Source organism: Athene cunicularia, assembly GCF_003259725.1.
Source record: "Athene cunicularia isolate RWA chromosome 3 unlocalized genomic scaffold, athCun1 chr3_part1, whole genome shotgun sequence".
In the NCBI taxonomy this organism is placed as follows: Eukaryota; Metazoa; Chordata; class Aves; order Strigiformes; family Strigidae; genus Athene; species Athene cunicularia.
Window position 1 is genome coordinate 61,671,258 of NW_020799097.1, and position 14,321 is coordinate 61,685,578.

The following is a 14,321-nucleotide window of genomic DNA, read 5'->3' on the forward strand; positions in this document are numbered from 1 at the left end:
TATAGAAATCATTGTGTTAGCAGTTGGTTATAATCAGCTGCTTTAGCTGGGCTCAAAATGTAGCAGGATTTAGCTGTTAATAGGTAGAATACTGATAAAATATTAATTCTGAATTTTATTTTAAAAAGCTCAATTTCTAGTAAGAGTATTCAAATTTTGATGTACAACAGAGCCCTAGAAACTATTATAGCGTAGCATGTTTGTGCAAAGGATATATTTAACACGTTGTGTATTTCTGCAAAGATTAAACAGTCTTGTCTTTGTGCTTGCAATTCAGTAAAGTAAGTTAAAAAATAAGTGAAGGTCAGTCTTTTTTAGAAGGTGACTAATACAAGTGGCATATTTAATGATGTGTTCCAGTGGGTACATCCACCTGAATTTTGGGACACAACACACATATTGTGAGTGAGTCATAGGCAGTTCTTAATAGTAGAACACCTGTTGGACTTACATGGTCAGTATGTTTTTAAAATACTGATACATTTTATTTTTTAAGGAAAAATGTGACATCTATCTGTTGATTTCAGTGTGTTTTGGTTAAGACCATGATCAGTATGGAAGGAAACGTGAATATGGGTCTGTCTGTTATGGTATGGATCTGTAATTGAGTTATAGTTGAGTTTCACACATAAAATGGGTGATCTGTCACCTTCAGTGACCAACAGGCAGAATTAGAGCATTTAATGTTTGAATGCAAGCCAGGTACCAATTTTCAGTCAGTAAACTTAGAAACTAGCCAAAAATTGTTCCAAATCTTCTGTTTTACTACTGAGTGCTTGATTGTTTCTTCCCACAGGTAACCTTACTAATGCACTAACATACACACACTTCAGACTCTTAATTAAATTAAAGCAGAATTTGTGTTTAAATTATTTATGGAATATTTTAGGATTGGTTGTGAAAATTCACCCTTGTGTTCAGAATTGCTTCCTTTGGCAGGGGCTGCTCCAGAAAGTGCCATATAGCCATGTGCTTTCTCTCAAAATACCTATTGTTCTTGGTAGGCTCCTTTCTAAAATTTGCCAGTAGTGTGTGTTTTAAAGAAGCCTTTTAATTCCCCTTTTTTTATTTGACAAATACAAGTAAGTTAAAGTTAACTTTAGGATTGGTTAGGATTTAGGATTAGGAAAGGATGTGGGCTCCACATTGACCAAAAATCCATGGGAGATGGTTACTCTTTTGGTGAAGGCATCATGGGTGAAGACATCAATGTTTTGGATCCTTCTGAAATCAAGAGGAGACTGAAGCCGTTTTGAAAAACAGGAATTATTTTCAGCTTTCTGCTAAAGTGAAATACATCCAATATGATTTGCTTGCAATTGGTCTTTTCCTTATGTAACATCATGGCAAAAATTAATGAAATGTGAATGAATATATTTTTGAAACTTAGAGAAGAGGGAAGGAAAACAGGAGGCTGTAATCTGGTGGCAGGAAAAAAACCAGGTGAGACTCAAAAGAACGTAAACTGGGGCTGTAAACATGCATGTGTGTATGTTATAGGAAATATCTAATGCAAAACACAAGGAAATTCTGGGAGTTAAATTTTGGGGAGTAAATGGAGGTATGACAAGTAAGTGGTGCTTCAGACTAAGAGAGGAGGTATTCACAGGCCAACATAGGGTGGTGGGTGGGACTATATGGGTGCACTGGCTGATAGGTCCGTCTCCTTTCAAATGTTCTGCAAGTGCCAAGGGTTATACATTGCTTAATCTCAGGTCAGTAATGATTACATTTATGAATGAGGTATAAATGCTTGCTGGTCAGAATTTAAAACAAAGGTCCATAATATGTTTATGTTATTGGGCATAGTCCCAGGTAATGGTTTATTGGGGTGTCTTGCTGATAAACAAATCCAGGTTGTTTGGGTTCTTTAATTTATGTGTTTACATACTGTTATGTATTTTCTTTTCTTTTAAATGTAACACTAATATTATTATTATTGCATATATGAGATATCCCTGGAACTTGTTTTGTTCTAAATTGTGCAAATTTGCATAACACCAAAGTGGATCTTTTCTGAGAATGGAGATTGTAATGTATTTGTGTGGCTTTATCATTAAGGTTACCGTTCTTACAGAGAACTCTTAGGAAATAGAATTTTCCTATTGAAGATCTCAATATTTGATGAGAGCGATTCACCCTATGAGATAAGGCATAGACATAGCAAATAATTAAGGTAATGTCTGTCATTTAGCACTTTGTAGGGAGCTGCTTGTTATAAACCACTTTGTGTATTTTATTTAATCCTAAAGGAATTTAATGGACCTGAGAGAGAGGACTTCATGCTGATAATTGCATAATAAGCTTTTTCTGCCAGACACTTAATGACTAAGAGGTTATCATTAAGTGTGTATTAAGCAGTTTTGTTCGACATTCCATAATAGTCTTTCTAATACGTTCTCCCAAGGGTTATCTTTCGTTGTTTACTTAAACAGCTGCCTGTAGTAAACATTTTAGCTTTTTAATTGGTTTGTTTTCACAACTACTTTCTCTTGCAGGAGTTGAAGAATTATTACTTAAGCGTGTTCCTGTTTCTGTTGGTGTATTTTAGATAGCTTCCCAAAATAGTACTGGAGGTGTTGAAACATTTTACATGAAATTAGGCTTCACAGAAGTCAATGGGAACTGTTTGTTTATTGCAGATTTGCATTAGAAGGGAGGACCACAGACTAACATGTTATTTTTTTTCTCTTCTTTTTAATTTAGACTACTGAGCTGTAAATTGAAAGGAAGAGAATTTCTACTTGTGGGGGAAAAGAAGGGTGAATAACCTCCATGGAAGACTCTCAGGATCTCAGTGAACAGTCAGTAAGTACAAATGTTGCTAAACTGAATGGAATAAATTGGACTCTATTCAAGTTGCGTTTGAAGAGATTTTACTGCAGATTTGAGAATTATAGTAAGATCTGGGAAAATTTTCTGAGCTTCTAGATCCAAACCGTTTCTTAGCTCATACATGAAATAAGTGGTTTTAATCTTTTTTACCTGTTGAAAGGTAAAAGATTATATTAGTTATATAGGATTATGCAGAACTAGAGTCGTTGGAGGGCTGATGGATATAATTAAGGTACATTGGAAGGATAAAATATTAAAAAGTTGCACAGTGGTATGCCTTGTTCAAATAATTGTATCAAAATGTATATCCATAGTTGTCTGTCAATTTTGCCAAAGCAGGAGTTACCAAAAATGTAAACAAATTTCAGACTGTGGCAGATGACATGAATTGTTTCAGGACTGTCTTGGATTTCAAGGGGATTGTGAAAATTGGCAGTGTGTCTCTCTGTTCCATGTCAGAGGGAGATTCCCCTTGTCATTTATGAAATGGCTGGGGAAAATGGGGTGGAAATTTCTTCTTTTTCCGTTCTAATTTTTCCTTTCTTTTAAGGATGTGGTCTCCAGACTTCCTTACCACCAGGCTGCAGTTCTGAGGAGGCAGCATGCTCCTATCAAATTTAAAGTTGTCTGGGCTTGCCATCCAAAGTATTGACTTTGGTTTTAACATCTTAATTTCTAGTGGTCACAGTACTGGCAGATTTTGCAAGTACCATGATCCCCATGAGTCTCAGCTTGGGCTTAGTGTACTAAAGATCAATAAGGGGATTTTGTATTTCTATTTCTGACATGCTGAAAGAGGTTATCCATGTAATAAACTAGATTTAATATATATTTTTTTTTATAGCAAAGACTTTTATAGCTTACACAAGTGCAAGGAACTGAGAAGAGTTGTATGTATTTTTAAAATGTCAGTAATTTTCTTTAATAAGGAGTACTTTCCTCCTGACTGGATAGCTCCTATCTGAGACTATCTTGGCCTAGAGTTTTATTACTGATTTAAAATGGTACAGAACTGGAAAGTTTTAACAGTGTCTGAAGTCATCATGGTGGCACTACTTGGGACAGCTGCACGTATTTATGTATTTAAACCGTTCCCAACCAAAACTTTAGAGCATGTAAAAGCTACATGGCTTCATAATTTAATAAAGTTTTATAAAGGTCATAAAAGATTAAGCAGAAGTTCTCTCACAGTCTGTGAAACAATTATTCTGTGCAGCATATATAGCATGTTATTAATAGGAAGTAGACAAGCCAGTTTAATGCAGAAATGTGTTTTCATAGTAGTTAAAATGTTTTTGCATCACTGGATGCCTGATAAATGCATACTTTAGTAACTATTTTACTACCTTATTGTAGTCTAATTTCTGTAGTATTTTTCATTGTTACTACATAGCTTTAAGCTAAGATGTGAGAACAGTCTTGCAGAGTATGAATTGAGGTGAAATCTGTGCCATGTTGCACATGGAGATAGGATGTGCTGTCAGTACGCTATTGTTAGTGTCACAGAAAATTGTGATTCAAGACATGAGTTTATTCTTCTTGGTCGTTGTTGAACAGTGGCAGAACTTCAATGTAATGGATGGGAAGAGTCCCTTTCATCAGTCCCTTCATCCAGGTGTGCACCCAGACTAGGATCTCACCCAGGTGTTGGGCACTGTCCTGGAAAAAGGAATTGTTAGAGCAGATAACTGAACCTTTATTTGTTAGAGCAGATAACTGAACCTAGAGCAGATAACTGAACCTTTATTTCTCCATGCTGAAAGCCTTTTCACTATTGTATCATAGTTAAACTCTCACAGCCAAGTTTTAAAAAAGAAAATGTTTCTGGCTTAGTTCTTTAAAAGCTACAGGATAGGACTGTGGGCTAGAGATCCCAGGTAGAAAGGGGTGTTTTCTAGTCGAGGCTTTGATGGTTTAAGCTTGAGGAAAGTATCAGATGTATATCCTACAGCCCTTCTGCTTGTACTGCCCTGGTGTTTTGTAGTGGTTATGTGTTTTGTACTTGCTAGCTCTAGGCAGCTTCTGCAGGTTTTCTGGTTCTTGACATGTTCAAGGAGCCTAGGTACTTCATTCTGGCTTCAGGATTCCTCTCTGGGAGCTGGGTGTGCAGGATTTAGACCATGGAAATTCAAGGAGCCTAAGGATCTAGCTGCTGCTGGAAGTGTATTAGATCGTGTGAATAAGCATGAATGCAAGACCTGTGCTCAAACTTGTGCTGGCACTTTGCCCTGAATATTCTAGTCCTTGGTTACTTGAAAAACTGCCTGTCTTTGCAACCGAGATGGCTTAGAAGGTACTTACTGTTGGATAGTATGTTTGATGGAATTTAGTTTTCCGAATAGAGAGATTCCTTTATTGAATTAATTTACCTGGGCAGTCTGGTCAGAACTTTTCATCCTTGGGAACGGAGACCAGGCACATTTACTTGAGTTAGTTAACGAAGCTAATTTTCAAGTTTTATTTTAAAGAAAATAAATTATTCTAACTTCTGCAAGTAGGTCATCCTCCTGAATTATGGACTGTACTGTAGCTTTTATTGTGACAGTCTTCTTCATAATTCTGTTATTCCTACTGTTGTTTTAACTTGAGGTTTTGTTGCTTACTCTTCTTTTAAAATAGATTAATAAGAAATTATTGGTTCTATGATTCCTGTTCTTTAAGCATATCACAGTCAGGTGAAACTGATAGGATCATAGTTATGAGCAGTTCCACAGCATCCCTGTTGCTGTATAAAAAATAAAGTTCCACTTTTGTCTCAGAGCAGTAACTGCATGACCACATGCTGCTTCAGAAATCTAAGTGCACCCCTGTTCTCTGAGCCTCTAAGGAATTGCATTTGACTGAATTGACCAGCTGCTGTGTTCTCTGAGCTATCAGCTTGATTAGATGCAATATATACACTATTTATTGCATTGTCACTAATTTATTTATTTTCCCTATTTTTATCTGTAGCAAATTCCTTGCTCCTGCTACATTATAAATCATTATGCACCGACTGACCACAGGTCAGTCTCCTTGCCTGCTTCTCATAGCGTAGAGCCTCTGCTGAGAGATCTCTCGTGCTTGCTTCTCTTTGCCTTCTCACTCCTGGTCCCATGTGGCAGAAGTGGGGGAATCTAGTCTTAATCTAGATTGTACAGTGATCAAAAGAATCAGAAGCAGAGCGGAATTTATTATTCTTCAGTTTTCCTGTATTTGCGTGCAGCCACATAGGTAAATAGCCATATTTTGAAGATCAGCAGGAAAATTATTCAAGTTACTACCTTGCACAGAGGAGAGCTGGGATCTGTCAGGTGCGTTTGAGATCCAGGGAGTTCCTGCAGCTGGCATGGAGTGGGCTGGGGCTCATCAGTGGTACTGTACCCTCTACAGGGGCTGGGGGGGTAAGGTGTGTCCTAAAGAGCTCACACTCTCTTTTACTTTCCCAATTCAGATGCACAATATGCTTGTACACCGTGCATAGGAAAGAAATTTGTTTATGAGTATTCTGAAAGAAATCGAAAAAATAGTAGCACATTTATTTCAATTAGAAGAAGGTAACCAAAAGGTCCTTTTTATATTCTGATGTGATGTCTGTCACCATGTGCAGGCTGCTACTTACCAAGTAAAAGAATACTTAAAACCACATAAATTGGTTTTATGCAGACAGATGTAGCTAGGTAAAAAAGTAGTCTTAGTAACTGTGATTGCCAAAGATTTTATACACACTAAAAAAAAAAAAGTAAACGCGTTCATTTTTTAATACTATTATAGCTATCGTTCAAAATAATATGCGAATTTTTACTAAATTCTAACTAGAAATAATTTTTCAAAAGATTCATATTAAAAATTCTTCTGTTTAATTTTGAAATGGGAGAGAGGAAACTTTACAGATCTTCTATTTATGAAGAATCTAGCAATTAGGAGACAAGTCTTTTAAGACTACTCTCGGAGATGGTTAATAAAATGATAAATGTTTAATACATAAATAGTCTTCAGTTGTGCCTTGGTATAGCAAACAAACATAGGATTTTGAGAGCCACCGAAGTTTTACACTATTTTATCTTCTTCTAGACATCATTTGCTGTTCAATCTGTATTAGAAGAAAAATAATTTGGCTGCTAACTTGCTAGTTTAGGATTTCAAATGGCCTTGTTAGAAACTGGTGTAATTTCATCCCCTGGCCCTTTTATATAACAGTGTGCATATTTAGATTACTTCATTTTAACCTAGAATTAAACAATAGATTGCAGTGCTGTAGGATAGGACACTAGCAGATGTGAGGCTAAACCTGCACGAACAGGTTTTCATTTTTGTGACGTTTGGACAATCATCTCCATTGTGCCCTGGGTAAGTAATTTGTTTTTCATCAGATTATACAGACTATCATATCTGTTACTTCCATTTATGTCCTACTTGCAGCTGGACAATCCCTGGCAACTTTTTCAGACAGTGTTGTTTCCCTGTTTTTGTTTTGTTTTAACGTGTGAAGGTGTCAGATGTGATCCCCTTGCAGATCAGTTTTCAGCTGTAGCTACTTCTGTGTTGCATGAGCCCCGTGCCTGCAGCATTTAGTCTTCCCCGCTCTAGGGTGGGCAGCCTGGGAACTTCAGCTGAAGCTCATTTCAGTGAAATTAAAAATAGTTTAAACTCTTTTTACTGAGTTTTAAATGTCAGTTGTACTTTAGAAGACTGTTCTATATTGCAATATAGCATGTTGTCGTTCTTATCTCTGTGATATCAATTTTTGTAAGACTTGGAATATTACAGGCAATTCATCTTGTCAAATTAGCAATGCTGGTTGATAGAGACCTCTGGAAGTTATCTAATCTAGCTTCTGGTCATGAAATGCTGGCAGTATTCGCAAATATTTCACTGTTATGAGAGCAATGAACTATATTAAATATCAGTAAGCAAGTGCCTTCTGAAGAAATAATGCATTTAGCAAGCAAAAAATAGTTGCCTTAATGAAAGGTTATTTGCTTTTAATTAAAAGCAATCATTGAAGAAAAATGCCATATCTTGAAGTCGGCTGAAGTAAAAGAAAACCAGTGTATCTTTTCCAAGGTATATTTCAGAGCATTTTTGAGAGTCGCTTAGGTATTTTATTACCCCCTTTCTGTAGACACGGTAATCGGGAAAGAGAGATGATCCCAAATTATCACCCACTTTAAATTACACTGTATCAAGAATAAAGTATAATAACATAATTCCTTGTCTGTAATCTAATAAGAATTTGAGGTAAAAACATCATTGTTGTTCTCTCCCTACTGCAAGACCTTTACATATGGATTAACAACCTCTGCAAACACATACTGTTTTTCTAATTACTTTGGCCACTACCACTTCAGCATTCTATCATTTCTATACCATTATACACCAGTGCTAAATTTGAAGGTGATCTTTCCAAACTACATTAGTAGTTGTATATGTGTTTTATTTTTCTCATTTACCAAATGCGACAGACCAAATGAGACAACACTCAGAAGCACATTAATTCATTTTTGACACGCAGAATAAGTTGAGCTGATTCGTGTTTCATATGCATTGCATATCATTGCAAAATACAGTTTGGCATTGCTCAAAGATACAAACGTTCGCTGTTAACACACATGTAATAGAAATGTGCATTTCTTCCTGAGTTAATTAAAATTCTTTATTTTTAAAATTCTTTTCTTTAAAAGCTAAATAGACAATCTCTTAAAAAAGTATTGGACAGAATGTGACAGAATAACGTCCATGGCTTGTAACCTTGCAAGATGGGGTGAGAAGAGGGGTTGGCAAACAAACACTGGCACTGTCATGTCTCCTCTGGTTCAGCTCTTCGCCTGTCTCCTGAAAGATGTTACTAAGTCAGTATCAGAGGTTTAAATGGAAAGGCATTATATGGGCTGTGTTTAATAACAAGGCAAACCAAAAAAAGGAATATGTTCTGTTGTCACATACTGTCCTTGGAGTGCTGACAAGGACTGACACATAGCTACTATATAGTTTGTAATGACTGGTATTCCTGGCTTCAGAGAGGCCCCAGACTGGAATTTTAGGGATAAAACTACTTGGAAAAATTGCTGCTTCCATAAGCTATATGAACTTCCCTCAAACTAGATACCGTCCTCTGCACACAGGGCTCTAGGGTTCCTGGAGCATGAATTCTGTATTAACAGTGATATTATAGTTCTGATGCTATAGGAATATCAGGGGTGACTTCTATTATAACAGATAATACCACTAGAAAAGAAATGGAAAAAAATTGCAGGTACAAAAACTTCTTTTCAAGGCCTGAAAACTGGGCCAACTTAGACCTTCTTTGGAGCTTCAACAAGGCTTATTCACCTAAGAAAAGGTTTGTATATATGCATCTATACATAAGATTTAGAACATATGAGCCAGTCTAATAAAAGTATTGCCTCTCCCTATAAATGGTGCTTCTTTATATTAAATCATCAGAATCTGATAGACACATTTCAAGCTCTGCAGATGGATTTTGCTTGTAAGATATAAAACTTGTTCAAGCATTTAAGATGTTGAATTTATAAATGCTATATTTTAAGTGATTTAAATACTGTATTTTAATTTACAATTACTCACAAAATTTCCAAGGATGTCCGTATCAGTACTGTCTGTGAATACAAAATGAAAATATAATAATTTCCTTGGGACAGTGATTGTACATGAGGTTAGGCTTCTGATTTTGACAGTGTCAGGTGATGTTAACATGTCAAGAAGTACTCCCTTCTTCAGTAAAAATGGATCAGAGTTCTGTAATGCACACAAAATATTTGACAATATGACAGTGAATCAATCTTCTTTAACCTTTTCATTCTGTAAGGCTAAAAGCTTAGTACTTTCACATCTATTATAGAAAAGTATGGTTACACTGAACATATATTTGGTTTATTCTCATTTAATTATTGTAAAAAGTCCTGGTGCAGCAGTGTGCTGCAGAATGTGTAGGATGTAAGGGATGTGATTAAGCTTAGTGAAAGCAATGGGGTTTCTCAGGTGCTTTAAATTAGGCATGTCCTTAAATACTTTTCTGGAAAAGACTTGGAAATATAGCATAAAATAAAAGCAATAATTTCAGAAATATTTTATTAGCAGATACTTCTGAATGATTTGTGGCTATGGCTAGTATTTGTTCAGCATCATATAACAGCCAAGGTTTCTTTATTCTCCCTGTAGTAACTTTCCTCTGAGCTCTACCTCAAGTATCTGACTGGTTGACTTGCAAGTCAACTTGCATTAAAAAAGTGAAGAATGACAGGGAGAAGTGTCACATTTTTAATTAATAAAATGACACTAGATGAAGAATCTAATTTCATATTTTACAGAGTATGTCTGAAACACATTGAGACTCATTAATCCAGAGTCACATCCTTGTCCTCTTTTATATTAAGTTAAATCTCCAGCAGCTTAAAGGAGGAAAAGTTAAAGATGTTGAATTATTATGGCTACAGTGAATGGAAATAGTTTTGCCATAATGCAAGTTAAGGCAGAACTTGTCCCAGAGGATCCCATTGAAGGACCAATGCAAAACTTGTGTTGCTTATTTGTTATTTATTAATGAGTAAAATAATTTATTTTAAGATTGGTTCATCCTCCATGCTCCTGAAAACATTACTTGTTGGCATGAGAATATTGTTGCTGTAGCCTGTTTTGCAATGTGTGAGCACTTGTACTTCAGTAGAGATCATGCTTTAGTCCAAGCCAACCAACCCAAATATGAAGCAGCTTTGCAGCTGAGAGACCAGAGTTTTTTGCTGGAGTGCTACTCTTACAAACACAATATCTAGGTGAGAACTAAGTGCATTTCAGCCAAGACCAGAGCTGACTGAACAAGCCTTTCCTTAAATGTGGTAACAAACCTAGTTTATCATATCTCTTTCTTTGTGTATATATGTTAACCTCATCCTGACACTGGTTTTATGATATTTAAGACAAAACCAGACCAGAATGTTGTTGAACAAAGCCAGTAATAAGATGGGTGTTTGTCATTTGTCAACTAACAACGGGGCTGAGAAATGCTCTGAAACGATCTATAGTCCTGTGGTGTTTAAGAACCTGTACTTGAAATTGAAGGGCTTTTTACAGAAAATTTAGCTAGGCCACCTATAGTAAAATTTTTCTGGTTCGGTGGAGTCAATAGGTTTTCCTATTTTCCAGATGCATCGATTAAAGCAAAACCAAAAAAAAAAACAAAAAAAAAAAAAAGAGGAAAGAAAAGCATAGTGGTTTGCACAGGTGCCTTTGAATAAGTCTGAGTCGCAAATGAACTTACTGGTTGATGCAAGTGTGTTCTTTTGCTGACAGTGGTAGATGAGTTGTATCTGGGCAATAGGCAGAGAAGAGATTTCTTCTGTGTCTGATATAAATTGTAATCTGAAAAGTTTAATGTGCTTTCCTGTAGTTAAAAAAAAAAAAAAAAGCTGTATACAGAAATCTGAACAATCTTATGTTCAGATATTCTTTATAGTATGAATTATGACTGGTATGCACTGGAAAAAAACAGATCTTTACAGCAAATAGAAACATTACAATTTATTTTTTTTATTGTTTAACAGGAATAAAAATAGCAGTGTGACAAGGCCCAACATATTAAGGTATTATATATGTATTACGAATGTAATACTTTTAGCATGCTCAGTATACTGTGCAGCTTTCCTGACCAATTTCTGAAAGAATTTATAAGATACTACTTTCCAGGGCTCACTGACATGTTTTTTTAATGCTAATGGAGATTATGTGGGGAGGTTACTTTCCTCATTGTGAAAGCACCAGCTGAAGTTAGAATTTGGTAGCATCAAAAGGAAGAGAATCTGCTGTTAATCTGAGTAATGTGTACTTAAACCATTTTTAGGAATTCTTTTTACTGTCTCTGAGTAAAAAGGATTTGTGCATTTATCAGCCCAGGTAGGATTAAATGTGAGAAAGAACTTGTTCACTAAATGGTGATCCTAATAGTGTCTCTCAAGCAGTTAGAAAAACCTCTGCTTGCTCTTTTTTTCTACTCATTGAAAGATTCTTACTCTGCTGTTAAAATTCTTCCAGTAGCCTGTGCCTTGAGTGCATCGTTTCTTTCCAGCAGTTCAGGCATTTTGCTTGACTGGAATGTCATTTTCTCTCCTCCTTTTTAGCTTGTTTTTTTGTGTGTGTGTGGTTTTTTGTTTGTTTGTTTGTTTTTGTTTTGTTGTTTGTTTGTTTGTTTGTTGTATTTTTGGTTGTTGTTTTTTGTTTTGTCGTTTGTTTTTTTTTTTCCCAGATGTGAAGTAAACTTGATATTAATTTTTGAAACAATGAAATAAAAACAATTGGCAGTGAAATCTGTGGAGTATGTCTATCCTTTCAGTGGGTTTTACCATAAGAGGGAGCAATGTTTTCTACACTTAACAGTTGGTTTTCTTGTTATCCTGTGTTTCACATCAACCCCCTGTTAATTGCATTTATTTAAACAGCCTGGCAGGTATAGGCTTTGAGTGACCCTGACCCCTTATGGGTATCTGAACTTTACTCTTACCTGCTGCTTGCCATCTCACTTATTTCAGGAATCAGATTTACTCAGCCTTCAATGCATCGGGCACAGGAGTCTGTTCTCAGGGGAATACAGCAGATAGAATGAATGCTGTGTGCTGTCAGTCAGATCTTATATACAGGGGTCTAACTGTTCAGGAGCTTGAATCCAACCATTGTTTCCCATTATATACATTTAATCAGTTTCTTGTACAGAGTCATACATTGATCTACTGGTTATCATCTTCTATTTAATATCTGTTATCTACTTTTCAAGTGATTAATTACTCAGAGTAAGCTCAAGCACCAGTTATTAGTGCATTCACATGTTTAGTTTATGCTAAATAATCTTAAGAGTTGTATTTGTTTATTTCTGTCTCTGTGCATTCTCTTCCACGTAGTTGTAGTGCTGCTAGAGCTTTGATGGGCTATGGACATCAGGACATCCAGCTCTTTATCCTGTTATCTTAACTGCTTGTCTATCATGTTCTCAGATTCATTGCCCAAGTTAAATAGATTTGATAATGATTTTTCATGTTTTTCTAGTATTTCATTATAAAACTAAGGATTAACCTGTAGCCTCTGTAATGTGGCACCTGTATCTAGAAGATTAATAACAATGAAATTAAATTTATACACTTTTCCCGTAGCTTTGAAGGAGCAAGGGCCCTCATATTATCAGTTTATTATTTCAAATAAAATGCATTTATGTGTTTATTAATAAATGTGGTAAATGACAACTTAAACCATACTCTTCAGGGTATCACAACTGAAAATCATAGGCTTCCAAGGAGTTGATACCATACTGAGTTTTGTGCGTGACTTGCTTTTAAGCCAAGGAATCCAGAGTTTAATTAATTGAAGGAAGTTTTTAAATTTTTCTTGCAAGGTGCTAAATTTAAGCTGGAGATAACTGCAAAATGAAATTAGCAATAGAAGAAATAGTTTTTGTAGGAGGAAGGACAGTTACACAATGCGTTGTTCATTGAATGTTCCTAAACTGTTCAGTTCCTTCTTGTTAGTACTAGAGTTCAGTAGTACTTAACTTTGACAAAAGCAAACACATACTGATAAGATTTCCCTGAAGACTCAACATTGGCCTGAACTTTCCCTGTTGAAATAATACATAATTTTAATTTAAACAGGGTAGAATTAGCTAACATTTTGAGAACCTTATCCTGAACTATTTACTTAAAATCTCTAGGTTCATGTAATTTAAACTGTATTTTAGAATATGCCTATGGTAGCAGATGTATTACAATAATAATGGTACACTTCATCTGCTTTTCTGATGCTGTTGGTTGTCTTCTGTTTTGGACATTAAACTTTATAAAGAGTTCTGTTGAAAGTCCTGGTGTTGAGCTGTGATAACTAAGACTGAATAATTGCCTAACAGGACATCCTGCCATAATCAGGTTTGAAGAAGTGACTTATTTGTCTGCAGTTGATAGATTTGGGAAGTCTACACATCTGCTTTATATTTTTATCTAAATGATTGCGTATTGATAAAAGAAGACTTAGAATTATTTAGAATATTGGCTTCTTACACATTCTGTAGTCATGCAGCTGCAGTTAGCCTGGTGATGTTTCTTTTTAATGTCTACAAAAATTAAGTATATAGAACCTGATCCTAACAATTATTTCTGCGTCATGCATCTGTAAAATTCACCAGTTGTTGAAAGCCTTTCAGTAGTGTGTCAAGCAGAGCTACTCTGCAAAGAGTTTAAGTGAGCATTTAAAAAAGACAGAAGGAAAAGAAGTATGTTTAGATCATACTAATTGCTACTTTCATCTTCTCTGATGCATGGAAAATTGCATATTTAATCAGACAAGGAAATCTTGGTGTGGTCTACATGCTAAAATACATAACGATAAAAATACTATAATGGTCAGTGAGCTTGTACTACATATTCCTTCACAGATAAACAGATTTCTCATGTTTATGAAGAGCTTACTGTTCATCAAAAAGACCTCTGTAAAATTTTATGTCTAAATGTACT

At 35.5% G+C, this 14,321-nt stretch overlaps 1 protein-coding gene across 16 annotated transcripts in view; it reads left to right on the forward strand.

Moving 5' to 3' along the window:
• The window catches only part of EYA4 (EYA transcriptional coactivator and phosphatase 4), a 155,585-nt gene that overhangs the window by 14,536 nt on the left and 126,728 nt on the right, over positions 1–14,321 (forward strand). For 15 of the 16 annotated variants that reach the window (XR_003398009.1, XR_003398010.1, XM_026845055.1 and 12 more), the window contains exon 2: positions 2,707–2,808. Coding sequence is in view for 13 of the 16 variants with exons in the window: in XM_026845055.1 (XP_026700856.1) it covers positions 2,776–2,808 (33 nt within the window). In the remaining 3 variants the exon portion in view is untranslated. Of the gene's footprint in view, positions 1–2,706; positions 2,809–7,082; positions 7,165–14,321 lie in introns of those variants that run through there. The other variant, XM_026845069.1, reaches the window with a different exon arrangement.